The 27,460-nt window shown below is 40.8% G+C and overlaps 1 protein-coding gene across 14 annotated transcripts in view; it reads left to right on the forward strand.

The window, feature by feature from the left end:
• Cadps (calcium dependent secretion activator) overlaps positions 1-27,460 on the forward strand; it is a 454,319-nt gene that overhangs the window by 113,097 nt on the left and 313,762 nt on the right. For all 14 annotated transcript variants that reach the window (XM_021182627.3, XM_029468976.2, XM_085828366.1 and 11 more), the window contains exons 2-3: positions 7,475-7,588; positions 13,919-14,251. In XM_021182627.3, the coding sequence (XP_021038286.1) occupies positions 7,475-7,588; positions 13,919-14,251 (447 nt within the window). The remainder of the gene's footprint in view (positions 1-7,474; positions 7,589-13,918; positions 14,252-27,460) is intronic.

Here is a 27,460-nt window from a genome sequence, read left to right on the forward strand (position 1 = left end):
GGTCTGAACTCTAAGCCATACCCCTGTCTGGCACGGTCCTCTCTACTCCAGCGGAGACAGGAACAACATGGACACCAAGTCAGGTTCATGCAACGGCTTCTTTACTTCTGGTTTTTTCCCCTACAGCTCTCTTCCCCAGCAGCTTCTTCTACTACCTCTATCCTTCTCGCAGCAAGGGCTAAACTCCTTCTATTACAACAACTTCTTTTACTACTCCTTCTACTCACGGCAAGGGCTAAAACGATATTCGCGCTGACTCACCTCCTTCTAGCTCCACCCCATGTCATCTAATCAGAATTCAGGCACGAGCTCAGGTCGTTCACAGATAGGCTGACAGGTCCTGATCACAAGGAACAGTTCAGCCTGGCAGGCAGCCCACGCATGCAGCCTCACTGCTCATGCTTGAGCAAGGTAGTAAACAAGTGGGTTTCACAGGGCCTGCGGTGGCACCCACTTCATGCATCTCCCCCTTTTTATTTTATTAGCAGCTCTGGGATCAGCATCTGTCTTAGGTTATCCCCATCCATGCCACATCCTTACCCGTCATGGGAATGACGAACTCACTTTTGCCATCTTGTCTTAGGTTGGTATGCACACGTGAGGGTCTTACCCGTCATTGATTACTGATCCAGCATGTTGAGCCAACATTGGGGGGATGTTCCTGCTTCCAAGGCTGCCATAGCCTGCACTAAGGCTCGTTTATCAGCGCTGTGCTGCCTTTGCATATGTGCCATCCACCAAAGCATTCTTCCACAGACAACAGTCAGCAGGAGCGCTCAAAAGGCCATCCCTCCCCAAATTTTTAAGAATCCCACAGTTCCCTGGATGATCTCCAGCCATTGCTTTGCAGTTGCAATCTCCACACGGGTGTTGTTCACAGCAACAATCGATGCTCGCAATTCCTTCATCTTTGTGTCGAGATCATGACTCCAATTTCCTAGCAGCATCACACCAATTGCACACCACAGATTTGCAGCTCTGGAAAAATTCTGATACTGAACAGAGGTTACACACATTCCTGCCATATGAGTAATGCAGGAAGCAAATATTAACTGCTCCAAAATATTCATCTGTCCCCGCAACCAATCCACTCTTTGGTTAACCATAAGGATACCAGCTTTCAGATTTGTATTTCAGTGGAGTCAAAGCCCTGATTTCCTCTTTTCAGTCCCCTTGAAGGGAAGATAGCATGGTGACTAGGCAAAAGCAAAATTTGAGCAACTCTATCTCCAGGGGAAATGGCAGACACCCCTCTGGGGGAGGAAACCATGATCTTATTTTTGTGGACACCTTATTACTTTCAAAACACAGAAGTACATAAAGAAAAACCTTTTATTCAAACTTGGCTATATTCTGTTCTATACCCCCATACCACACTGCCTTCTGTTCCCTGCCTGTTCACTAAATGTCTTTTCCATATCTTTTCAATGCTGACTGAAATACAGATTTTATAGACATAAATTTGTAACATATTTACATAGAGCATACATATGCATACCTAAGAACTTTAAGTGTTTTTATCTTACTCAAAACAATGGTCCCTTTCATAGTGTTGTTTTCCTTCTAATACTATTGGCTAGTCTGCCCATCCACTATATAAGACCATCTTTTCTCTTTTTCTCTCATTTAAAGCATTCTCCTTTAATGGCTCAAGTTTCTACTACTTAGTCTTCAGGAGCTTTCCTGCAGGTTGCAATGTGTTTTCCTGAAGTACTGGGAAGGCCCCCACAACAGCGGGCACATTTTTCCAGTCTTTTGCATGAAGACTACACTTTCCCCTTTTGTCTCCCTCATCTTTATAGGGGGGAGGAGAAGGCCACAGAGGGGCTGATGGTTCTGGCAGGTGCGGGAAGTGGGTGCGGCCGCAGGCCCCGTGAAACCCACTTGTTTACTGCCTTGCCCAAGCATGCGCCCTTTACAAGATGGCATCACTCTGATCTCTGATTTTTAAGTATCAGAAGTTCCACAGACGCTTACAATCTAACTAAAGAGGTTCTAAACTAGCCACTTACCTAAACTTTCCTTACCACTGTTTATTAAAGTTTCCTTACCGCTGTTTACCAAAAATTTCCTACCGCTGTTTACCAAAGTTTCCCTACCGCTGCTCTTACCAAAATTTCCTTACCTCTGCTTACTAAGATTTTCTTACTTACCATTGCCAACTGATGTGATGATTCGATGAGTTCCCCATTTCCCATACGGGCCACCACTTGCTACAGGTCCTTTGTTCCTGCAGCGACAGAAACTACACGGACACCAAGTCGGGTTCATGCAATGGCTTCTTTACTTCAGGCTTTTCCCCCTACTGCTCTCTTCCCCAGCAGCTTCTTCTACTACCTCCGTCCTTCTCGCAGCAAGGGCTAAACTCCTTCTATTACAACAGCTTCTCTTACTACTCCTTCTACTCACAGCAAGGGCTAAAACTATATTCACTCGGATTCACCTCCTTCTAGCTCCACCCCACTTCATCCAATCAGAATTCACACACGCTCCAGGCTCACAGCACGAGCTCAGGTCATTCACAGATAGGCTGACAGGTCCCAATCATGAGGAACAGTCCAGCCTGACAGGCAGCCCACGCATGCAGCCTCACTGCACGTGCTTGGGTAAGGCAGTAAACAAGTGAGCTTCATGGGGCCTGAGGCCACACCCACTTCCCACACCTGTCTCTGAAAAGTAGTACTATATATGACTCCTTAAAAGTACTGAGAAAACTGTAAAACTCTACATAGAGGCTACTGAGAAATAACATGTGGGCTGAATTGTGTAGATGTGTAAAATCAATCACAGTCTGGTCCTATTAGAAGAACAACATGTGCAGTCTAATGGTAAGACCCATCCATAGCAGCTAGCATAGACTAAACGCATGTCTCATGTCAGCCCTGTCTCTCAGCATCCTCACTGCCATCTTATGCAATCAGCTTTGGTGACATTACATGGAAGCAAACACAGAGATAAACACAGGTTCCTCTTTGTCTGTTGAGACAAAGTTGGAGAGTTTTCAGATTAACTGCTTTATAGTAAGGAAATGGTAAGTGTCGGTGGAAAGGAAGCAAGAGGAAACTTCAGGTTCTGCTATCAGAGTTATCCTTGCTCCCCTGCACTGTGAGCTTAATGTTCTCAAAGTTTTTTGAAACCAGAATTTGGTTCATGACACCACTGACATTGAGAAGCCACTTAGGCAAAGACAGCAGTTGAATCTTCAATGTGATATGTGGTCATCAAATCATATAAGGAAGGGCAGTCTCTCATTCCAAAGATTATTCCTGCTCCTCTGGTCAGTGGCCAGTCTTTATCCCTGAGATCTATGATGTTAAGGTCTTCTTCATCTCATGCTCCCACTGTGTAGCTGGACTTTTGCATACACTAAGGAAAATGAGCATCAAGTTTTAATTATATGTAGATCAAAGGTTAATTCAGAGCAAGTAAACCATTAATTATGTGCACAGGATTGTCTATTTACATTGTGTGTGTGTTCAAAAGGACCCAGATCTGTCTCCTTCTTTCTTTTTTTCTTAAGACTTGTATATTCTGTAGTTTCTCTCCTCTGAAATCCTAGAACATAATTTGATCTAGCTCTATATGCTTTTCCTTTCCCATATAGATGGAAGAGCTCTAAGGATATGCCTCAATGCCTTTAGACTACCAAGTGCTTTGACGTGGTGAATAAGATCAAGGAATGGCTGCAAGGTTTTTTGCGATTTTTTTGTTTTTTGTTGTTTTTTTGTTTTTTGTTTGTTTTTTGTTTTTTTTATTTTTTTGTTTTGTTTTGTTTTGTTTTGACTATTGAACCCTTAGATTCTGGCAGAGCTCTGCATTCGTGCTTGGCTCTTTGTAAATGCCTGTATATAAATGAGCTCCATGCTTATTTATTGGATGCTCAGATTTGGCTTTAGTCAGCAATCAGTCTTGATCATGCAGATGGTGTGTGCTCCTAATTTTATTTCAATTACTAAAGACAAAAGCTTACCCTAGGCTGTTTGCCCTCTTGTCCCACAGAGCTAAGATTGACAAGAGTTGGAACAGATCCTAGACATAAAGTCCGTGAAATACCCTGGTTTGTTAGGAGCAGCTAGGGATTCTGATCTGAGTAAGTTCCACCTAACCTGCTTTGGAGGGACTTGTGCTACCATGCTGTCTTGTGAATGGGTTCCCTGTTGCTAATCTAGGTGTAATTCAAACTTGAGGTTCATTTTCCTTGGTATATGCAGAAGTCCAGCTACACAGTGTGAACGTGAAATAATGAGAAAGACCTTAACATCATAAATCTTAGGAATAACGACAGTTGTGCAGTTCTGCTCCAGAGGCAAACAGAGTCATTGTGTAATAGTATTGGATTTGAACAGGAAATCATAACTAAAGATGTGTGTTCCTTCCATATTCTAAGGCTATTCCATTCAATGTGTAATTCAACTGTGGTGTCCTAGAAGAGGAAACTATGGCTTATTTGCAAGATACAGCATAACACACATGAAATGCCTCATTGGAAGTTCATGTCATGATTACATGTGAAAGTGGTTTGGAGACATATTGGTTAAAATAAAGCATTGTAAAGATCATATCAACTCTTTAAAAGTTTACAAATGTTCCTAATGTTGAGTGGTGGCTTCCCTAGAGCATGGCAAGTATGAATCTCGAGAGAGGGAAGAAGGCTCAGTCTTTTAATGCCTGCTGCATTTGTGTAATGATGATCCAAGGCCCACAGACAGGAAGAATCCTGTGATCACAGCCCCATGTACAAATAAAATACTGTAATCCCAGTACCATATATACATAGAATCTGGTGATCCACTCCTATGTACACATAGAATCCTGTGAGTAGAATCCTATGTTCCCAGCACCATGTACACATAGAATCCTGTGATCCCAGCCCCATGTACATGTAGAAACTTGTGATCCCAGCCCCATTTACACATAGAAACCTGTGGTCCCTGCCCCATGTACACATAGAATCCTGTGATCCCAGCCCCATGGGCAAGTATACACTTATAATCTCAGCACTGAGGAGGCAAAACAAGACAGCTCCCTAGAACTTGCTGAACAAGCAGCCTAGTGTATTCTGCAAACCTCAAGGCCCAGTGAGCACCCTGCATCAAAAAAATGATGGATGCCTCCTAAGAAATATTATACAAGGTTGACCTATGGTATCTTCATGCCTATACACATGTGAATAAATATATATACATACAAGAAATGTAATAAACAAACAAGCATGAATCTTGTCAAACTTAAATCTTTTCATCTTCCCTTGCTTCCATATCCCTCCCTTTCCAGTTCTCCAAAACTTACAATCTTTATTCAGAGTACCCAGCTGCCAGCTATGAACATTCTGAGAACCCTTCTTGTTTTATTTCTTGAGTAGAAACTCAGATGAGGTTTCAGTCTCCTAGAGCTTTAAACTTTATTTTCTACTTATATTAATTTCTAATAATAAAGGCCTTTGAAATCCATGAAGAAAATCAATACTTCTTTCATTAGCAGACAAAACCATGTGTGCTGCATACAACCTGCTTCATAGTATGCCTCCACCATAGAACAGGTTAAATCTAAATGGCAAAGGCATCACCTCACACAAATAGCATTTTCGTAGTAAGAACATTCACCATCCACCCTCCAAACTGAAAGAATGCAACATCTGAGCTGTAGAGGCAGTTCTGTGGTAGAATGCTTGCCTAGCATGCAAGAAGAAAAAGAAAATGAAAACCATAGACTCAATCCATAGATTGACTCTCTCTCTCTCTCTCTCTCTCTCTCTCTCTCTCTCTCTCTCTCTGTGTGTGTGTGTGTGTGTGTGTGTGTGTGTGTGTGTGTGTGTGTGTGTGTCTGTGTCTGTCTATCTCTGTCTCTGTCTCTCTCTGTCTGTCTGTCTCTCTCTCTCTCTCTTGGCACATGCACATGCTCACATACACCCACATACATATACATACTAAATTTGTTGTAGTCAGCCTGTTACCTTGCTAGTCAATAAGGACTCATGTCACCGAAGAGCTGTAACCTCATGAGGCAGTAAGCAGTTAAAATGCTTACTGTATCCAAATGGAAAAATAGATAGTGAGACCAAAATGCATTTATTCAAAGCCAGCCCCATTCTAGAGAAGCTTCAACTCCCTGGCCAACCCTGAATTTAAGTGGCTTTTCCACAAGACATCATGGTGCTACTGGAAAGTTATTTTTCTACGAGAACTGTGGCTGTCAGAAGCATGTCATCCTTCATTTGAAACAGAACATTTTTCAAAGCCTTTACCTTTTTAGAAGTCAGGAACTTGAACTTTGAGTAGTTTATTAACTTTATATAGTGTCAACAGAAACTAGAGCTGTTTCAAGGCTACCCACAGATAGTATCTTTCCTGCACTTTGTTCATTCAGTTAAATCAACATTAATTGACTGCTTGTCACATGTAAGGCACTAGGGAGGCTGCAGGAAAATCTTAGTGAAAAAGATAGCAAAATGGGCTTAACACATTTAGTCATAACCACGAGTCATAAAGATAAATGTTTGCTTTTGAGTCATGTGTGAGGAGGTCTTAGCCTGAGCTGGAATTTTTAGTACTTCTTATGCCAGATCTAATCATGTTGATGGAAGACAGGACATTCACAACAAGAGGAGGATAATTGGCATGAATCTTATAGGACTATTTTCCTTGGATACAAGATGATTGGAGTTGTGAGGGCAGTTGTACAGAAAGAACTGCCCAATATGCCACCTCACTCCCTGAACCTCAGTGCTATTGACTCCTGGCCAGGGGTATACCCACAGTACCAGAAGTTCCACAGCCTCTGCAGGGTACACCTTACTAGCGTTCAGACCTCTGAAGACCCTGCAGGTAGATTAAGTATCCATTATGCACAGTGGAGTGTTTGCAATGCAGAGTAGAGTGCCTGCTAGGCAGCATTCCAACAGCAGCCTCTTCTTTAAAGTTATAAATAAATAAACAAACAGACCTGCTTGTTTACTTAGTGGTCTTTGCTGATTTCTGCAGTATAATTAGTTCCATGTGGCTCATAACACCAGCCAATGATGCATCCATAAATGTAAATCTGAAAAGAGACATGACCCACTTATCTACAGATTCTATCTTACAAGCACTGTGCCTATAAATAACTACAGGCACAAATTAAAGTAAGAAATGAAAAAAAAATAGCAATTTCTGAATATAACCAAGCATCACGCCCTAAGAAATGTTTTAACAGCCAACTCTTTTTCAAAAGTTAGAAATAAACAAACAAGCAAACAAAGAAACCTACTTGACAGCACTTGCTGATTTCTGTGGTAACAGAATTCCTATGTGGTTGTAAAGCAATGTGTTAAACTGTGGCTTGTACTATTTTTAGCAATGATTGTGTTCCATGTGAGTTCAGAAAGTTTGCTCATTTATCAGGCCAGCCCACACTCTGATAGATGGGCATCTTTCTTGTGAAGTAGTCACATCCCTGTTTACATGAAGCCTTCAAGGTTCTCTTTCTCTCTCTACAGATCAGCAAACAGCAGCTACAGACTGTCAAAGACCGGTTCCAGGCTTTCCTCAATGGGGAGACCCAAATTGTAGCTGATGAAGCCTTTATGAACGCTGTCCAGAGCTACTATGAGGTAAGCACTGTCCGAAGGCTGAAGCACCAGCCTAGCCTTCTGATCTGATAAACACTGCAGAAGGTGTAGCACCTTGGCTGATGCCAAGGTGTCAGTAGTCATCTGACAAGAGACTCTATAGTTTTGTGTAGAGAACGATGCAAAAAGCTCCTGCAGTTGGGCATTGGACTGATGACTCGGTACGCAGAGTGCTTGACACACAAGCCTGAAGACTTGAGTGGAATCCTTAGCTCCACATAAAAGTCTGAGTTCAGTGTTGAATGCTTGCAATCCCAGTGCTGGGGAGATGGAGACAGGAGGATTCCTGAGGTTCATTGGTGTCTTAGTGTTCTGTTAAGTCACTAATGAAGTCAACACATTGCCCTTAACACATACTAAGTGACTACTCTGTTCAAGGAAGGGATCAGGAGAGTTGGCATGTCCAGAATACACTGTCACCATCCTGTTTGCTCATGGCTATAGGTTCTATAGAATCTTGGTCCTAACTCACTTTTTTGGAGGCCCACATACATGTCTTCTGACTCCTGTTTTCCCATCTCATTCTGATATAATCTGGTTAATCAGCAGGGTTTCTGCTGGAAACATCATCACTGTACTTACCAGTACACTTCAACAAGTATGCATTGGGCTCATCTATATGCCAGACACTATGTTAGGTACAAACAATTTTACAAACAAAACAAGGAAGGTTTGGGAGAAGACTTAGTTGATAAAAACACTTGTCTTGGAAGTATAAGGATATGGGTTTGGATCCTGAGAGCCCATGTAGGTAAAGATGTACACAGTAGCCTATGTCTGTAAACACAGTACTTCTAGGCCAAGATGGGAGATAGAGAAAAAAATTCATGGGTCAGCCAGCCTGGAGTAGCCAGCAGTGAAAAAGATACCCTGTCTCAAACAAGGTGGAAGGAGAGGACCAACACCTAAGGTTGTCTTCTGACCTCTATCTGTAGTACTTATGAGTCCACATGCACACAGGCAAATGTGAACACACACATATACACACACACACACACACACACACAAACACACATACACTCACACAAATTCTCACATACCCCCCCACACACATACACACACAAATACACAAATACATACACACACACATACATATACACATACACATACACATACATATACACATACACATATACACACACATAAACACACACACACACACACACACCAGAGAAAAGGAGAGAATTAAAAGTGAATAAAAAAGATAACTCTTTAACACTATCTTCCCCAAACTTAGAATCTACCCTGAGATTCAAATATTTACCAAATTGTCATAAAATTATGGCAGATGAAAGCTAGAGAAGGGCTTTGGAGGAAAATGAATGTCATACTGAGAGTTTAATTGGGCTCTCCTTGGTTTGTGGGACATTGGCATGCATAGCTGGGGACAAAAAGCAGCTCCATTGCTGATTGAATATTTTTAAACCAATCGTGATCTTTAGAGCTGACAACAAAGAATAAAAGCCCTTGTTTATGACACCAGTGCTCCTTACCTGTCCCCTGGAAGAACTTCTCAGTTGGCTCCTTCCACTATTATGCCATGTCCCAATTTATAACCGTCAGTGTTTCTCTAGTGCTCTTAAGATGCAGGCCGGTGACTATGATGCCTATGCCCAGAGTCCTGGGTATTTAGCCATTCCTGTTCATCTCATGCCAGCACACCCTACACTTCATTGCCATGGCTATACTCAATTCTCCCTGTCTCCTCAAACATTTGACCTTTTTACACAAATTGTTCCTTCAGTCTGAAATATCTACCTCCTCTCTGTTTTTCTGTCCTTTGCTCACATTCACTTACCATCTCAGTATTTACTTCTGGGAGGTGTAGTGACTCCCTTAGACTCCCAAATAGGCACCCCTAGATGCTGGGTTCTTCTTGATCACCATAGACTCCAACTTAGGTAGCCCTACCTGTTGTGCAGGATACTTGAACACACTGTGACCCCTGAGATTGTGTTATTTACTGGGGAAAAAGCTGTTTTCAGTTGTGCTGTGTCTTAGTGCTTAGCACACACCTTTAATCCCTCTGACTGGACTATAGACCTGACCTAAATACACATCTTTAATCCCAAACAATGAAGGTAAAGTTAGTTTGTAGAAGGAAGCACCATGTTTGAAAGTGATATCTAATTGAGTGGCAGACAAAGTGATGAATCAGAGAAAGATTTGACAAGATAGGGAATGTCCAGCTCTCACAAGAACAGGGAAGAAAGAAGCAACATCAGAGGGGAAAGTGAAAGACCCACAACGTAAGGACTCCCCCATGTTCTGACTCAAGAAAGGCGACACCCCAAATCACTCACAAGAAACGGTCTTGCTGCAAACTGCAAGAGGATTTTTATTCAAGAGTGCTCTCAGGCCCACGGTCATACACCACGCAGGGGTAGAGGACTGTGGCGCACTGAGTAGCTGGGTAAGGGGGTATTTAAAGGAAGAAACCACAACTCAAGGAAGTGGGGAGGGCATTGTTGGAAAATACCAAAGATACCAGTAAAGAGTCACAAGGAAGTGCAAAATCACAAGAGTCACAAGGAATACCTGGTAATTGTTCGGGTTATCTCTCAAGACAGTTTTTAAGAGCCCCTAACAATAACACATTCTTTAAATGAACACTCTTTGAACCCAGGAAGCGGGTGGGTGAAGGAAAGTCGCTATCTGTTTTATGATTAGCATACCTTGGAGCATTGAGTCACAAAGTTCACATTCTCAAGCCTGGGCCTAAAGGCCTAGAATTTTGTTTTTACGTTATACTTTTTCAAAAGAAGGAGAGGCAAAGGGAAAAAGAAGAGGAGGCAGTTTTACCAAGAGAGTTTTACAGAGACAGGTCAAAGAGAGAACAACTAGACAAAAGTGAAACTAGAATGAGCCAGAGAATGACAAGGAGCCAGAAGATCAGAACAGATTGCTAGAGTTAGTCTGAAGCCAAGTGGAGCAATTCAGTTAGAAGGGAAAGAAGCCAGATCAAATCAGTTAACATGGAAAGGAGTTTGAGCCAGAACAGCTGAGTTGACCAGTAAGTCAGAGTTCAGAAAGAAAAAGAAAGAGTGAGTTTATTCAACAGTTAAGTCTGAAAAGCTGAAAACATTCTAGGCCTAGATAGATTGTATGGAGGCTAGAAGCTTCCAGGAGTAGGCCTATGTTAGCAGACTAAGGCTGTAAGCCTGAGGCAACAATTAAGTCAGGAGAATAAAAAATACTTTTACACCTACCTACTGGGTTGTCCTTGACTACCATAGACTCCCACAGAGGTACTCCACTCCTGGATGCTTGACTACCATAGACTCCCACAGAGGGACCCATGACTGCTGGGTTCTGTGCTGTCACTGGTCATTCCTGAGTGTGATTATTTTGTATGAAGTTATTAGGTGATTTCTGTTACATTCTGTAAGTGCCTAGTTTATGTCCAGTTCTACTATTGTACCTCCAGTACCTATGGTCATGTAGACATTGCAGCTGGAAGAATAACACTAAGACCTCATAATTCAACTTTCTTACCCTTCAGATGTGAAATTGGAAAATCAGAGAGGGAGAATGATTTATCCCAGGTGACACAGAATCTTAGTTTTGCATCCTCATCCATAATGCTGCATTATCTTCCTAAAGATGCCTCAACTTGCTTTGTAATTTACTACTCCTTGGTGAGTGTATACAGTGTGTGTGTGTGTGTGTGTGTGTGTGTGTGTGTGTGTGTGTGTGTGTGTGTAAATTTAAAGGTTGATACTGACCTCAGTTGTCATCCTCAATACCTCTTCAACTTATATCTTGAAACATGATCTCTCATTGAACCCAGAACTTGGACATTTGGCCAGGTTAAGCTGGCCAGTAAGCTTCAGGTTTCCTCCTATCTCCACAGTGCCAGTGCTTGGATTATAGATGCACATCACCTTGCCCAGCTTTTTTATATGGCTGCTAGGGATCAAACTCAAGTCCTCATGCTTGCACATCATGTACTTCCCTGACTGAACCATCTTTCCAACTCCCTATTATTTGAACCTAAACCTATAGGTGAGACTCATAATATGTCAGCTTAAGTGCATCATCATTAAGTAGTGCAGGCTCCCAAGTGAACTCTGTAGCTCATGAAGTCTGGGTCAGACCAGAAAAGTATTTGACATGTTTCCTCTAGTTGACTTAAGAATTAACTCTCACATCTAGTGTTGTGAGTTGAGTTGTAGGTCCCAGGCTATCAAAACATGCCATGGTCTTCACCCAAGAAGACAAACCCTCCAGCGTCTTTGCTAAATCACTTCATTTAATGAACCTTAAATGGAGACTGTATTAGTAACATGTTTTCTCCCAGTATGACTTGGTCATGATGCACAAGGGTGACTGCTTTCCGCAACACACTAGGCACTACCCTCTCAGAGCATGCAAGGCAAGTGCTGGTGTTTGGCAAGGTGATGAATGTTTGACTGGCCTCTGGAGGACCTTTACACACCTTTTGGAGCATGACCAAGATACAGTTCCGAAGTGTCAGGTTTTTTTTTTTTTTTTCCTCTCTGAATACAAAGTGGTAGCACCAGCACTTTGTATTACATTCACTTTGTATGAGCTTGTGTGAGCTTCCAGGTGTGTGCAGTGAAGCAAGAGAAAACTATACTTAGTAATAGAGAAGTCCCAGGGCTCAGACAGCAAAGCTAGAAGGTCTTCTGCTTGGTGGAAGAACCTCAAAGAGAAGGAGGAAGCAGAGTGAAGTTAAAAGACCATGTGGATGCTGAGGAGAGAGCTTAAAGGGAGCTTGCTGCACAAGCATGAGAAACCAAGTTCAAATCTTCAGGATCCATGTAGAAAGCTGAGTGTAGCTGTGCATGCATCTGTAACTGTCTCACTATAGGGACATAGAGATAACAACAATACTGGGGCCTGCTGCCTGCCAGCCTAATGCTGAGTTAAACAACAGACTCTGCCTGTCTCAAGGAAGTGTGGTGGAAGATGATCAAGCAAGATACTGAATGTCCTCCTCCCTGGGCTCTGAGTATGCACTGGAGTATGTACTCATACATACCTGTGCACATATACCACATACATATACAGTGCATACACTCTTGGGCCTATGGACTCTCTTTCTCTCCCCCACTCTTCCTCTTTCCCTTTATCCCATGTGTCTGTGAGTAGACACTACAATCAGGCAATGGAAGTTATGATGGGCAAGTCCCTACTCCTCTGTGAAATCTTGTTTCCCTTCTACCCTGAGGCATATCCAATTTGTGGCCCATAGGTCATATGTGACAGAGGACAGAATCATAACCTTACTAAAACTACAAGTTTTTGTGTGGTCTTTTCCTGTCTTTGGAAGTTGACTGTACAATTCTTGTGCATTTGTAGATGACTGAGTCATGTCACAGTGACAAAGCTTGCACACACCTTTCGTAGTAGACAGAGCCTAACAGCTACGTGATCCCTATTTCTTTTACAGAGTACCATGTGCTCTCTAGAGACTGGAGAGACTTGAGGAACACAGAAACTTCTTGCACACATAGAATTGCATGTCAGTCAAGGGGACAGAAAATTGGCACATATTTTCTTGATACCAAATTTCAGTTATGATAAGTATCCTTTCGAGGATAAACAAGGTGCATGTAGTAGTTAACATTTCAGTGCTGCGTGCTAGATACTTAATGACAACGATAACAACCCACGAAGCAGTTAGGGATTCAGGCACTGTTGTAATTGCTCTTTTCAAATGACTCACTTAATTAAACAACCTGTATTGAGTTGAGTATTACCCTATTTTATAGACAGGAACACTAATGTTCCAAAGAGATTCACTTAACATAGTTTGTATAGCCACTGGGCCGCAGACGTGGAGGAAAATCCAGTCAGTCTAACCATAGCCTATGCTCTTTCTGCACCTATCAAGAGATCAGTCCTTGAGGCCATTTTGTAAGCTCAGTAGTTCTTTCTGCTGTAATCTTTACTTTTCACAGTTTTATTTAGACTGAAGGTGTTAAATGAAAAATTTCAGAGTTAAGCAATTCACACACTTTAAATAGCTCTTATTATAATGTACTGCTATAATTGGGTTCTCACTGGAAAGTCTTCAAGAAGAATAAACAGTGCAAGTCAAGTATACTAATATCTGTGATTTCAGGCACTCATTGGGGGTCTTGGGACACACTCCCTCAAATAATGGAGCTATTATACTATTTTTATTCTTGATTTAAGATTTGGGTACTGAAGAGTGTGTGAAAGGGGCCTATCTGAAATCACACAGCAAGGACGAGTAAGTCCATGTAAATAAAGAACACAGTTCAGGGCAGTGGCACTTCCATCCATGGCTGACTCAATTTTTCTTGACTGTCCTTTGCTCAGGTGTTTCTCAAGAGTGACCGTGTGGCCCGCATGGTGCAGAGTGGGGGCTGCTCAGCCAATGACTCTCGGGAGGTCTTCAAGAAACACATCGAGAAGAGGGTGCGCAGCCTGCCTGAGATTGACGGCCTCAGCAAGGAGACAGTGCTGAGCTCTTGGATGGCCAAGTTTGATGCCATCTACCGTGGTGAGGAGGACCCCAGGAAACAGCAAGCCCGGATGACAGCCAGTGCAGCATCTGAGTTGATTCTCAGCAAGGAACAGCTCTATGAAATGTTTCAGAACATTCTTGGGATCAAGAAGTTTGAACATCAACTCCTGTATAATGCCTGTCAGGTAAGTGCCTGAACTAGGCATTTAGGCCTAGAACTATGGGTCAGTGGAACCACTTTCAAGAGTCACTTCTTGTTGGGAAAACATTAAAAATCATATGTTATAAGTGTGCTGATGAAAGACTGACTATTTTGAAGACTAAATTGTAATTGTGTTTTTATCAGATGTTAAAAGACACTGAAACGTTTATGTGAGCCCATAAGTGGTCCTTGGTCTCATGAACCATAGAACTGGCTTCATTGTGGATGAGGGGAGAGTAGGTCCTGTGAGTATTGTGTGGCCTTGGTGCGCAAAAACAGCAATTAATCAACAGCATAACTTTATTACAAAGACAGTTCTATCTTAAACTGAGTAGTGTGTGCATGCAGGGTAAGGCATTCCTATGTCTCTAGCAAAGAACAGAACAAGACACAAAAGCTGGGTTTCCAACGTGACTGACAAAGAAGTCCTATTCAAGTTTGAGTTGAATCACAGCCCGATTCCCTCACACCATCAATATCTGAGAGCAACAGAATGAGATATGGACCTTGAGTTCTACTTGGTCCACCCCCAAATAGACCTCGAATTTGCCTGGGTGGAGCCTTGGACAGCAAGTTATTGGAAGACTCTGATTTCCTACTTACCAATCTGGTGCTATCCATTCACTCAACAAATATACCGAGTTTACTTTGCAGGCTTTGAGCTATTTTGTGTGTGACACTTGAGAGTATGTTTAAGATGCACATTCCAGCTCCATCCTTAGAGAGATTCAACCTGGGGCCAGCCCAGGAATTTGAATGTCAAACAATCCCTTTCTGGTAACTATGTTGTCTATTCTCCCCAGGAGCTGTCAGAGTCCTCAACCTTGCTCTAGTTCCCCTGGATCAATTCCAGGCCCTGTAGCAGTTTGAATAAAGACACTGTAAGAGATTAGCCAAGAGTGTCCCTTGTTCAGACTCACAGTGACTATGGGAAATGCTCTTCTGGACTCGAACTAGCTTTAAGGCCTTGGGGTTTGTGATCCATTCCATGACAATTTGAAATTGTAATGAGTTAAAAGTTGATTGAACCTTATGAGGGCATGCACTATATCCTGTGAGAGTTAAAGGACACATCCCATGGTAGGTAAAAGTTTTCATTAGCTAGTGCTACGTTAAAATGGCAGAAAGATGTGTCTTACTATAACCCTCTCAAGTTCACTTGCTTTCTTAGCCCATCTTTTCCTTAAGGAATAATGCTTATGAAGTCTCACCCTTGATGTACTAGGAGGCTTTTTTTTTTCTGTTTTGTTTTGTTTTGTTTTTGTTTTTTAATACACATTAAAGTGAAACAGAGCTACTAAAATAGAAATCTGTCATCACTAAGCCTTCTTAGGTCATTTACTACTGAGGATGTGCAAAGTCAGCCAAAACAACCAGTACTTTGACATTTCAAGAGTTGGGGGTTATCTCTAATGCCACCCCAAAAATAAAGTCACACTGCTCAGGGCAGCAAAATTCTAATTTGTGCCTAAGTTGGCTGCAAAGAAGAGAGAGCATATACCATTTCCTCCAGCTGCCTGCTAGACTGCATGTAGACAGAGAAGATTCTGGACTTTGCCAAGCACTGTTACTAGGAGTCACAGATGAAAGATTCAAGTCCTCTCTTTCTCAGAGTGCACTCCACTTTGCAAGATGCTGCCAAAGCACAAGAATGAGAACATGGACACAGAATTGAGTTGCTTTCATTCTGACCCAGTGGCATATTTTATTGTTTAGTTTTACATTTTCTATGCCTTTGTGTCCTTACAAGATGAACAATACCTAGGAGCTTCCAAAGCACAAAGTATCCATATCCTTTTCTTCTTATGCACAACACATCCTGGAAGCAGGGAGCTCTAATCTTTTGGAGGCAAACTTGAGTAATGTCCCTTTCTAAGGAGCTTCCAGTCTTCTCTCAAAGGAGAGGAGGGATTTATGAAGAAAGAACAATTATATCAGTTCTGTTGTAACAAAAGCTGTCTATCAAAACACAAAGAAAGCAAGGAGCCTTCAACATAATCTCTCTGTTTGTGTATGCAATGTCTAATGGTCCATTTTGTTTGAGAATGTGTGGATTGACATCAGAAGAAATTGCTCATAACCCACCTAATGTTCCCTGTATTGGCAACCCACTATGATGTCACCACTGTTTCCTGTTTTCAGAGTGCCAGGGAAGCAGTTACCTGGTTATTTGAATTGGATTCCAATGCTCACAAACCCACGGCGATCTCTCTAAGATCCATTGTTTCATGTAATAGACGAGTTGAAGACCATGCCACTCTGCCTCTGCATGAAATCCAAGGCTGCTACTGGTTGTAATGATACAGTACTTAAAGTATTTTAAAAATGCATCCACTCTACCTTTCTTCCCATTTGTTGTCAATTTCATGCCCAGTTGATCAATTACTTGCTGCTGCCTACACTTGTATTTAACATCACAAGTTATCCTGAATTACATCATTCTAAAGTGTGTGAACATTTCTCTTGAAAAGCACATTGTTGGTGTAGAAAGATGGCTCCATCAGTACAGTGCTTCCTACAGAAGCATGCAAACGAATCCCACGTCAGTGTAAAGAAAAGCAGGATGCTATGCAGTTATGACCCCTGTACTGGGCAGGTAGAGACAGGAGGATCCCTGGAGTTCACGGGATGGCCAATCTGGTCTAATTGTCAATTCCCAAATCCAATAAGAGCCTTGTACCAAACAACAAGGTAAATAGCTCCTGAGAAAAGACACCAAAGTTGACCTCTGACCTCCCACAGTCATATAGACACACACCCACACAAACATACACCCACAAATACTCAAGTGTACGTGCATGTACATGTGTATTCTCTCTCTCTCTCTCTCTCTCTCTCACACACACACACACACACACACACACACACCCCAAAAGAAAACCAGCATGGAGTTATGTGTTAGAAAGAATATAAGCTAGCTAAAGTTGAAGAGATATGGATGAGGAAAGATGTTTCCTTTGGCTTTAATTCTGATATTTGAAAAGTGCCACGCATAGGTTAACAAGCAGAGCCTTCAGAGGAAGCATGCCTTTGACCTTCTCCAGAATCTGTGTTCGATGGGCAGTGACAATAACATTCATGCTCCCACTATCAGGAAATGATATTTGTCATCTGTAAATTTCTACAGTGTTTGTAGGTAAACCTGGAGGAGCTAGATAGAGACAATCTATAGATACCTTTACATCTCTAATACTGAATTCACTATAGAATTCTAATAGAGACAACTATAGGTACATTTACATTCCTAATACTGAGTTCTTCATCAGTACAGAATTCTCATTCTCTAAGCATTTCCTTCCTTTCCATCTATCAAACCATTATGCCTTTGATGATGCTGTTTATCTTATTACTGTCTGCCTTGGACTTGATTAACACTTGGCAGCTTTTCATATAGTTATTAGACTCTGAAGAGAAACCTCAAATTACCAGGCTTTTAGCTGTGACCCAGATTGCTGGGTTGTATCATACATCACTACAGAGCCCTTAATCTTGACATAACAGCCTAGCTTTTTACTGGGTCACAAGTTCCCTAAAGTTGTATTGGCTTAAAATTTGCTTCTTAGTGCTGATTCTATTTCCTAATCACTACTTTTAGCCTTGTAACAATAATAAAGTTCCTTGTTATGTTATGGTTTTACAATAAATAACTGTTAAGATATTTTGAAATTGTGGAATAGGCAATTGAAATAGTCATCTAGTAATGCCATTTAGAAACATACCATTACTTATTCATTCTTTCAGCAGATTTTAGAGCATCTGTTGCGATCTCAGCATTCTGTGTAGTGGTCTGGGGATAATACTCAGATCTTACATTGCCCCAGTATGACCCATGGCATAACTCCAGATAGTCTTCTTTTCCCACCCCACCCATTCTCATGACTGTGTAAGTTTTTTGTGCTTGCATGTTATATGTTTGTGTTACGTTGTTACATAAAATTGACCACAGATTTAGCAGGTTAAAAGAATACTCATTGGTTATCACCCCTTATTAAAACTCAGGCACCTCTCTTAAGAGTCTCTGTTTAGGGTCTCGCAATACAAGAATGAAGGCATCAGGCAGATTTTCCCATCTGGAGTCTCAGCACAAAGGAATCCACCTCTGAGCTCCTTCTCATTGGTGACAGGACTCATGTTTTGAGGATGTACTCCAAATGATTAACAGAGAGATGCTCTGCTGTTCCTGATCCCTGGGTTTCAAACTGTCTTTTAAAGGGGATTAAGTCAGTCAGCAAGATAAATCTCTTTAAATTCAAGTGATTAAGACTTTGATATCTGAAAAAAAAAGTGTTTCATTCTTGCCATGGATCATTGATTAGAAGCAAGTTATCAGGTCTATCTGTGGTGGTGGGAGGGACTATCACAAGGCATTTGTCATTCTGAATCATCCTAAGGTTGTTTCCTGTTGCTCCTGTGACAAGTTAGTAACCCTCCTTGGTGTGTAATTGAAAAGATATGCTCCCTAATAAGCCTACTAATATCGGCTTAAGTGTCCTTTTGGGTTTTTTGAAACAGAGCCTTCTGATCAGGATAGCAATCAATGCAATTCAGTTACCTTCTGGCACCACACTCTCATTTGTTTATGTGTCTGTTCCTTCCCTTCCTCCGAAGACATTGTTATGCAACCCTAAGTAGGCAGCTTTATAAAAAATAAGTACACAATTCAAACATGTACAGAAGATAAATCATGAAGAAATTATTTTAGAACAATTCTCTGTTAAGCATATCATTTTACCACTTATTATTGATGAATGAAAATTGCAGGCTAAGGAGATAGGCATGATTATTTTTACACACAAAAAAATTAAATCTTGGCTCAATACTTGGTACTCCTAGACAAAGCATCATCAACATTTATCAGAACTAATCAATATTTTGATTTATAATCACCAGTACTGAGAACACTGCTTTGCTTATAAATATGCATAAAAAGGTCTGAAATATGTTTGGGGCCATTTCAGAGAGCTAGGATGGTTTCCTACTTTTTGTACCTTTCACCAAATGATGGAGCTTCTTATATAACCCACACACAGTCTTGCAAATTAAGACTAGTCGTCTGCCTTCTGATATGTCTCACCAGTCCAGACTCCCTACAGCCATTTTTGCCACCTCAGTGACTGAGAGCTGGGATTTTCTAGAAGCCTGGTCAATAGAGTCTAATATACTGATTACACTTTCTGATTTAGCCTTTTTCTTTAAATCCTTTTATAGCTCTAAATAAAAATGTTTGGGTTTTTTTCCAGAATGTTATTAATTCTATATTAATCATTTAGTCTTTAGAAACATTAATCCACTCAGTTGGGGGAGGCCCTATGATCTGCCTGCTTCCTTATTTCCAGTTTGAACAGTAATAACTGCCAAACATTTACTCTCTCTCTCTCTCTCTCTCTCTCTCTCTCTCTCTCTCTCTCTCTCTCTCTCTGTGTGTGTGTGTGTGTGTGTGTGTGTGTGTGTGTGTGTGTTCCTTATAATTTTTCTTTAAGGTAGGCATTTAAGATTATTTATTAATTTCTCTGTGTGTGTGTGTGTGTGTTCCTGCTTGTCTATGCATGCCCCATGCATATGCAATATCCACAGAAGCACAAAAGAGCATCAGATCACTTGGAGCTAGCATTGTGAGCTGTTTGATATGGGTACTGGGAACCAACTAGGTCTTCTATAAGAGCAGCATGTGGTTTTTACAGTTGATCCTGACTCTAATCCCTGTAAGGAAGATATTTTAATAAAGAAGAAAAGAAGATAAAATTTATGGATATTTCTTTACTCTAGAAAGACAAGTGTTAGTGAGTATCACTTTTTTAGCCATCTCTTATATAACTTGCTCTTATTTTGCTAAAAAAAAATTGGGTGAAATAAGCTGAGATGCAATTCTGTGTTTGGGTTAATTATGACTACAGGAGATATTTACTTAATGGTGACGGGTTAGGTTTCAGGTGACTTCTCTCCTTTAGGTTAGATGTTTAGGGACAATGGCAGGCTCCATGTCTTGTAGACCTCAGAAAATGACATTGGTTTGGTTGGTGGTGGCAGCCCCACAGAGGAGCTGATCAAGAACTGAATGGGTGAAGAGATTGTTTGGGTTGAATGAAAAGAGATTATTTAAGACCTCAGTTATCTTTTCTGCCCAATTGTAGACAGACGATAGAAGAAATTGTACTATAGATAGAGCGTGGTTGGTTGAGTAATTGGTCTCAGTTCTTTTTGTGTCCTGTTTCAATACTTAGTCATGACTTGAGAGCTATTGAACAGACCTCTCTACTTCTTGTCTTTGACACTCATTCTATATTTGCTTTGTTGATGAGCTATCAGTGGACTTAAGGAGCAAATGGCTTGACATATCTTGGTGCAAATTGCTATACTTTGATGACCTTTCTAAAATTCGCAATTTCTGCCTGTAGCCTGGGCCTCAATATAAGACATTTGAAATTAAAGTAACTTAGCACACAACTTAGAACAAGCTCACACAGCCCACAGCTTGAATTATATAACCATGCCTACTCTAGATGAGCAGAGCCCTAGTCAACTTACAAACTCATGGACATGATAATAAACACAAGTTTATATAGCTACTAAATGCCAGATAGTTTACTATCCAATATTATTGTAGCAACAATGAACATAAAAAAAAAAACCATGTAAAATATGTATGCACTGTGAACAGCAGAATGCCGAGATGTAGCTATAACTATCGTGGGGTTTTAGTTAATTACTGACCTCTCTTCACCGTGTAACTGCTTTTTCCCAGAATTGTTCACTTATCCTCTCTCCTCTGTATTCAACCTGGAGTATCAAGCTGTAAACTGTATTTGTGTTTGCTTCCTCGTGTTATGGTTATGTATTAATGTTAAAGTGTATTCTCTTTAACTGGAGGAGATGTAAATCTATGTTGCATATGGTTAGGAACAGAAGAAAGAATGGTTGCCACTTTGGAATCTACCTTAATTCCTCAGGTCATGAGTGTTGTTAACATCCTGTAGTCTATAACTGGTTAAAGCCAATATAGTTGTCACCAAGGCACTAGTTTCAGGACACTATGCAGTTATTAAGCCATGCAGATGCTCAAGGCCCTCATGTAAAGATGGCATAGTATTTATATGTAACCCATGTACATCCTTCAATATACCTTGAATCATCCCTAGATGGCTTATGATAGCTCATGGTATATAAATGCTGTATAAACTGTTGTCAGACTATATTGTTAGGAAGCCCTGCCAAGAACAATGGTTTGCTTAATGCAAATATGATATTTTGTTCTAAAATTCTCATTTTGAAGCTGATTTAATCCATAGATGCAGAAATTTAGTTATATGGGACCAGCTACATATGCTCAACTCATTTCACCAACTTCTGCTAGTAAGCAAATAATATTTTAGAAAATAATCTTTTTATTGCTCCAATACAAATGCTAAAAAGGTAGACTGAATAAATGACAAAAAAATTAGGTCTGTCAGTTACTCAACTTTCTTGAGGAAAAGAAACTGAAATTCTTCAGTGTGGAGGTCCTTTTTTATTTTTATTTTTTATTTTATGTATATAGGTGTTTTGTCTGAACATGTGTCTATGTACCAAGTTTGGTATACATGGAGGCCAGAAGAAGGCAACAGTTCCCCTAGAATTAGATTACAGATTGCTGTGAGCTGCCATGTGGATATGGAGAGTCAAACCTAGGTCCTCTGGAAGAATAGCCAGTGTTCTTAAACACTGAGCCATCCCTCCAGGAAATATTGTTCTCAGAGAAGCACCAGGAAATATAGAAAGACAAGGCCCATCATTGGAATTGTCAGAATTGTGAGACCACTTAGTATCATTTCAAATGTATTTCAGAGAACATATTCTCTCTGATTATTTTTGCCACTGAGAGACACTTTCCACATTATGATCTAACTCTGAGATAAGGATGCACAGCTTTCCCATCTTAAAATATTGGCTTGCTTATAGGAAATCAGGAAGTCCTCATAGGAAGTCTCAGGAAGACCTGACATGAGAGGGACATTAGGTGTGTAATGGTGGATAAATTGCGTCCATCCATGTACATACTTCATAGGAGTTGAGCCTTCTATTGACAGTGCTCTGGGGAAATAACATGATGCCTGCTCTCACAAAGGTGCTGCTTAATGCACAAGACAAAAAAAAAAATTAAAAAAAGTCAACAATACCATTTCCTGTGAAGAGAGATAAGGGCTGTAGGCAAAGGTGTAGTCAAACAAGAGGTCAAAGGGAAATGATACTACTTGAGGTTATCTGGGCAAAATGTCTCTAGGGTTTGACTTCTATGCGAAGTTCTGGCAGAAGGGAAGCAGCTTTAGATAAAAGAAAATCCATGGCATGCTGGGGACGGAGCTCAGTGACAGAGGTCATGTCCACCATGTGCACGACCCTGGGCTCAATCCTAATAACCACATACACAGGAAAAAGATAGGAAAGCAAAAAAAAAAAAAAAAAGGAAGTGGTGAGGAAGAAAAGAAGGGAGGGGGAGGGAGGGAGGGAGGAAAGAAGGAAGAAAGGAAGGAAGGAAAGAAAGGAAAGGAAGAAGGAAAGAAGTGCCAAGCTTGGTTTAAGGAGAAGTGAAGATGTCATCAGGGCCCTGTGGTTGCAGCACAGAGAGCAGGCTGCAGCTGGGAAGAAGTGCTTCCACTTATGGGAAGGATCCGCAGATCCTTAGGATAGCTTTCTACATATGGGTTAGTCCAGGATTATAAAAAGCTCCCAGTGGTTTGTGAGTGAGAGTGAGAGACATGGTTTATTCAATAAGAAGGTGGAAAGGCAATGTCTGTGGAAGTTTCTGGGGCTTTCTTATTCAGATTTTAACAGTTTGATAAGTCTGTACTTTGGAAAGGGGTTGTTAGCCCTGCTCCTTGAATTTCTGCAAATTATCCACATGTGCATTGTATAATAGCAAACTCTCTAGAAAGAACTCTTTCATACTGAGTCATTATTTCCCCTGCTCTTCCCAACTCTGCAACTTCTTTTAAACCAGAGGGAAAGGTGGCAATTAACTCTTTCTATGTAATGACACTAAACACTTTCCTTAAGATTAGAGTTAGTGCTAGGGTTCTTCTATGGAATGCAGTGGGAAAATGTGAAGCTAATGGGTTAGGGAAGTTGAGAAGGAAATAATACACATAGTCCTTGGCTTTGTCTCTATGGAACACTTCCTGTAAACTATCCCATGTATTGGCATAAGCATGCAGGAATCTACCTACTAATGAATCTGTTAAATAGCAGGCCATGCTATTCATTTAAAACCCTATTGTGAGCAACTACATTTACTTTTTAATTTGTTGAAAAATAAGATTTTGTAGGAATGTTTTTCTCTGTATACTAATTGTCCACTCTTGTTCCCAGTTACATAATTGACACAATTTTGTTTGACCTTTGAAACTCCCTAATAATTCAGGAAGGATATCAGCAACTGTCCCCTTAAAGATGATGAGGATGACAGCCAGACAGGGGAAGGAGTGGATCTAGGATGTCACAAATAGCAAACCTTAAGCTTAGCCTGACCAACTGCCATATGTGAATCCTTACTGTCCACAGTGCTTCTGATGGCACACCTTTGAGGCCCATTCACCTTCACAATAAACATGGACATTAGTGTCAGATCAGTCAGACCTTACAGGTTGAGCTACTAGCACAGACTTCTCTATCAGAAGGAATCCAAAGAGCTGTGTTTTCCAATGAGAAAGTCTGCACTAGTGGTTCTTCAATTTTGTGTCTGCACTGTCTCCTAGGTTATTGTCAGTATGCACACAACTGAAGTCATTCTGCCAGCAAAATATTGACTGACAGGTGAGCAAGATACAGGCAAGCTGATGCCTTGGTGATTGTTGGGTTTTTTTTTAACTTGACACAAGCCTTGACATACCTGAGAAGAAGCAATCATAATTGAGAAAATGCCTCCCTAAGATTGGTCTGTAGACAAGTCTCTGGGGAATTATTATTATTATTATTGATGATGGTGACTGACATGAAGGGACTGCATTCACTGTGGGCAATGCTGTCCATGTGCAAGTGTTTCTGGAGCATATAAAAATGTAGGCCAAGTAAGTAAGCAATGTTCCTCCATGACTTCTGCTTCAGTTCCTGCCTCCAGTTTCCTGCCTCAAGTTATTGGCCTGTGATGGAATGTGACCTGAGATTTGTAAGCGGAAATAATCCTTTTTCTTCCCAGGTTGTTTCTGGTCATGGTGTTTTATCACAGCAATAAAAACCCTAACTAAGGCAACCTTTAAGAATGTAACCCAGGTGTTGTTCCCACTCAGGCTCAGGTGCCATTGCTAGGAACTTAATCCAGGACCATATCTTTAACAAAGAATCCTGATAGGAGTAGGCTCTAGATGGAGAGCCACATGCCAGCTAAAGCTTCTGAGGACACTGAAGGACTAAGGGACACTAGAAAGATAGTACTCTGTTATCCTTCATCATTAGAGACAGAGTCTATAGAATGATGCTCAGCTCAGCATCAACTCCTTCATGTACATTTGTAGGCTAATGGTAATGTTCACAATGTAGTTGAAGCCTTCTCCCTTACCTCTCCCTCCAACACAATGCTTACTGCTTCTGCTGTTTGTCCCTTCTATTTGGCTCTTGGCATGCTGTACTCATTAGCAATCTTGGTACTTCTAAGTGTTTATAGTGCTGCTGAGACGCCTTTAAATCTTCATGACTATAATGCAGAACAGGACTTTTTGGCTGTGAATCCCTACAGTGGAGAAATTCATTCATGTTGCTGAATGTAGCTAAATGTGCTCACTTTCCTAGACATGGCTCACTGTGTATTTGCTGTCATTTATTGACTTAGTGAAGACATTCCAGTTATTTTGAAACTTCATAAAAATGCTATTACAAATATTTCTATACATGTTTCCTTGTGTATCTGTACAAGAATTTCCTCAGGGAACATACCTAGACATGTCATTACTAGTTATTACATATCAGTGCACACTGCATTTAATTAATTGTATATTCTCTTGACAATAAAGTTGAATATTATACACTTGTCACATAGCCTAACATCTAAAAGAACTTTTTATTAGAATGAAGTAACATTTTATGTTGCCGTGGAGAAGAAGCTGCACTTTTACTCTTTAGTGCCCATATTTGTCTACTAAAATATTTGTGCATGCACATTTGTAGAAGTTCTGTCCCTAAGAACTAAATATTGGAATGCCTAAATATTCACCACAAGCAAAATGGATCAGTTGTAATACTGTACACACTAGGACACATTAAAACAGGAAACCCAATTGCTACAATCAACAAAAGATACCTGGAATGTCTTCACTAAGTCAATAAGTGACAGCAAATACACAGTGAGCCATGTCTGGGAAAGTGAGCACATTTAGCTACATTCAGCAGCATGAATGAATGTCTCCACTGTAGGGATTCCAAGCCAAAAAGTCCTGTTCTGCATTACAGTCATGAAGATTTAAAGGCGTCTCAGCAGCACTACAAACACAGAAGTACCAAGATTGCTAGTGAATCCCATGCACATTACATTGAAAAAAACATCTAAACCAAAAAGGGTTGTCTATGATTTCATATACATGTGTACTATATGTACAAATAAAATGTCATTCAAAATATGCCTTATTAAATGGAAAGAAGTGATAACAAGTAAGAGAAAAGGCTGTGCTGGTCAAATGGTTCAATGTGCAGCAGCTCTTCCAGCCAAGCCTGATGACACGATGACAGCATGAGCTTGGTTCTGGTGCCCAGCGTTAGAGGGAGATAGCCAACTCCACAGGATGCAAAAAAAAAAAAATTTTTTTAAAGAGAAAAAAACAAATCTTTAAGAGCTTTTGAATTTCAATTTTGAATATGCTACATGACACAAACACAGGAGAAAAAGCATAAGAGCTTGGTACAAAAGTCTCAAACAAATAACACTTTTAAAATAGGACAATTTATCAACAAGTTTGGCTGGGCTTCTTCTAGACTTGCGGAATTAACAAATTATTAAATTCAAAATAAACTCCTTGGGCGTATTCTAGGGCAGATTCCTCAGCTTCTGCAGTGTACCCGGCTGCTCCCACACCCTCCTTGCTCCTGTTGTGTTCCTGTGGAACCAGTTTTTATTGCTAATTTGATTGCATCCTTAAGGATAATTTCTCTCACAGCATCTGTTTGTGTAGAGACACACCTGTCAGTGAGAAAATACCTACAAAATCACGACTGAATCAAAGTGGTCTGAAGTTTATAAAAGTTAATTAAAATTGTAGCTTTTATCTCTGCTGCAGTAACCTGAGTAACCCATTGCTTTTATTAGCTGTGTAAGAAGAATTCATTTTTACCTGCTTTGTTCTATATACTAGGGAAGTATGTGAGTACTGTAGACAAAGGTAGTCTTAGTCAAGTATGCTCAGTCACAGCTGAGCAGAGAAAAGTGGGGGAAGTGTCCTGTGGCCTTGAATACCGCATGAGCACATGTATGCACGCACGCACGCACACACACACACACACACACACACATATACACAGCCACTTCTTCCTGTTTTGTTTTCTTTTTCTTTTTTTAAACTTCCTTGGCTTTGACAAATCTGTTTCATTTCTACTTGTCTCCACTACACACTGCAACCACAGGAAAAGTACTGAGGCCAAGTGACCTGTCATTTGGGCCCTCAGGCATCGTTTCCTCTGTGAGCCAAGGAGCATCAAGAGACTGTGAAGTACACATTGGTTTCTACAACATCTAGAACAAATGAAAATTTGTTAAATACATGAGTCTATGAATAAATGAATGAATGATATATTATCTAATGTTTGACACATTGTGCCAAAACTTACTGTTTTGAAACATGCTTGTCCTTCCTCAATGTTTCTGAGAGTAAGGAGCCGGGTATGACTCAGATGAGCTGTTGTCTCAGTGTCTTTCATACACTGCAGTAAAGGTGTCCAAGGGAGGCAGTATTCTCCTAGTAGGACCTGGACTTGTGTTTAGGCTCACCTGTGTCTTGAGGGGGCTTCAGCTTCTTCTGCATTATGGAGATGAGGCTCTCAGTTCATCATGTGAGACTCCATCACAACAGCTTACTCCAGTGAGAGGGTCTTCTGACAAACCAGAGATCACATTCTTCTGTGACTTAATCCCACCATAAATTTTACTATACATGCTTGTAAGAAACAAGTCTATTGGTCAAGATGTTCCTCAGATAGAAACAGTTACACAGGGCACAATACTAAGGGAAGCAGAGAG

The sequence above is a fragment of the Mus caroli genome, unplaced genomic scaffold (assembly GCF_978045245.1).
Source record: "Mus caroli unplaced genomic scaffold, Mus_caroli_1 scaffold_12, whole genome shotgun sequence".
NCBI lineage: Eukaryota > Metazoa > Chordata > Mammalia > Rodentia > Muridae > Mus > Mus caroli.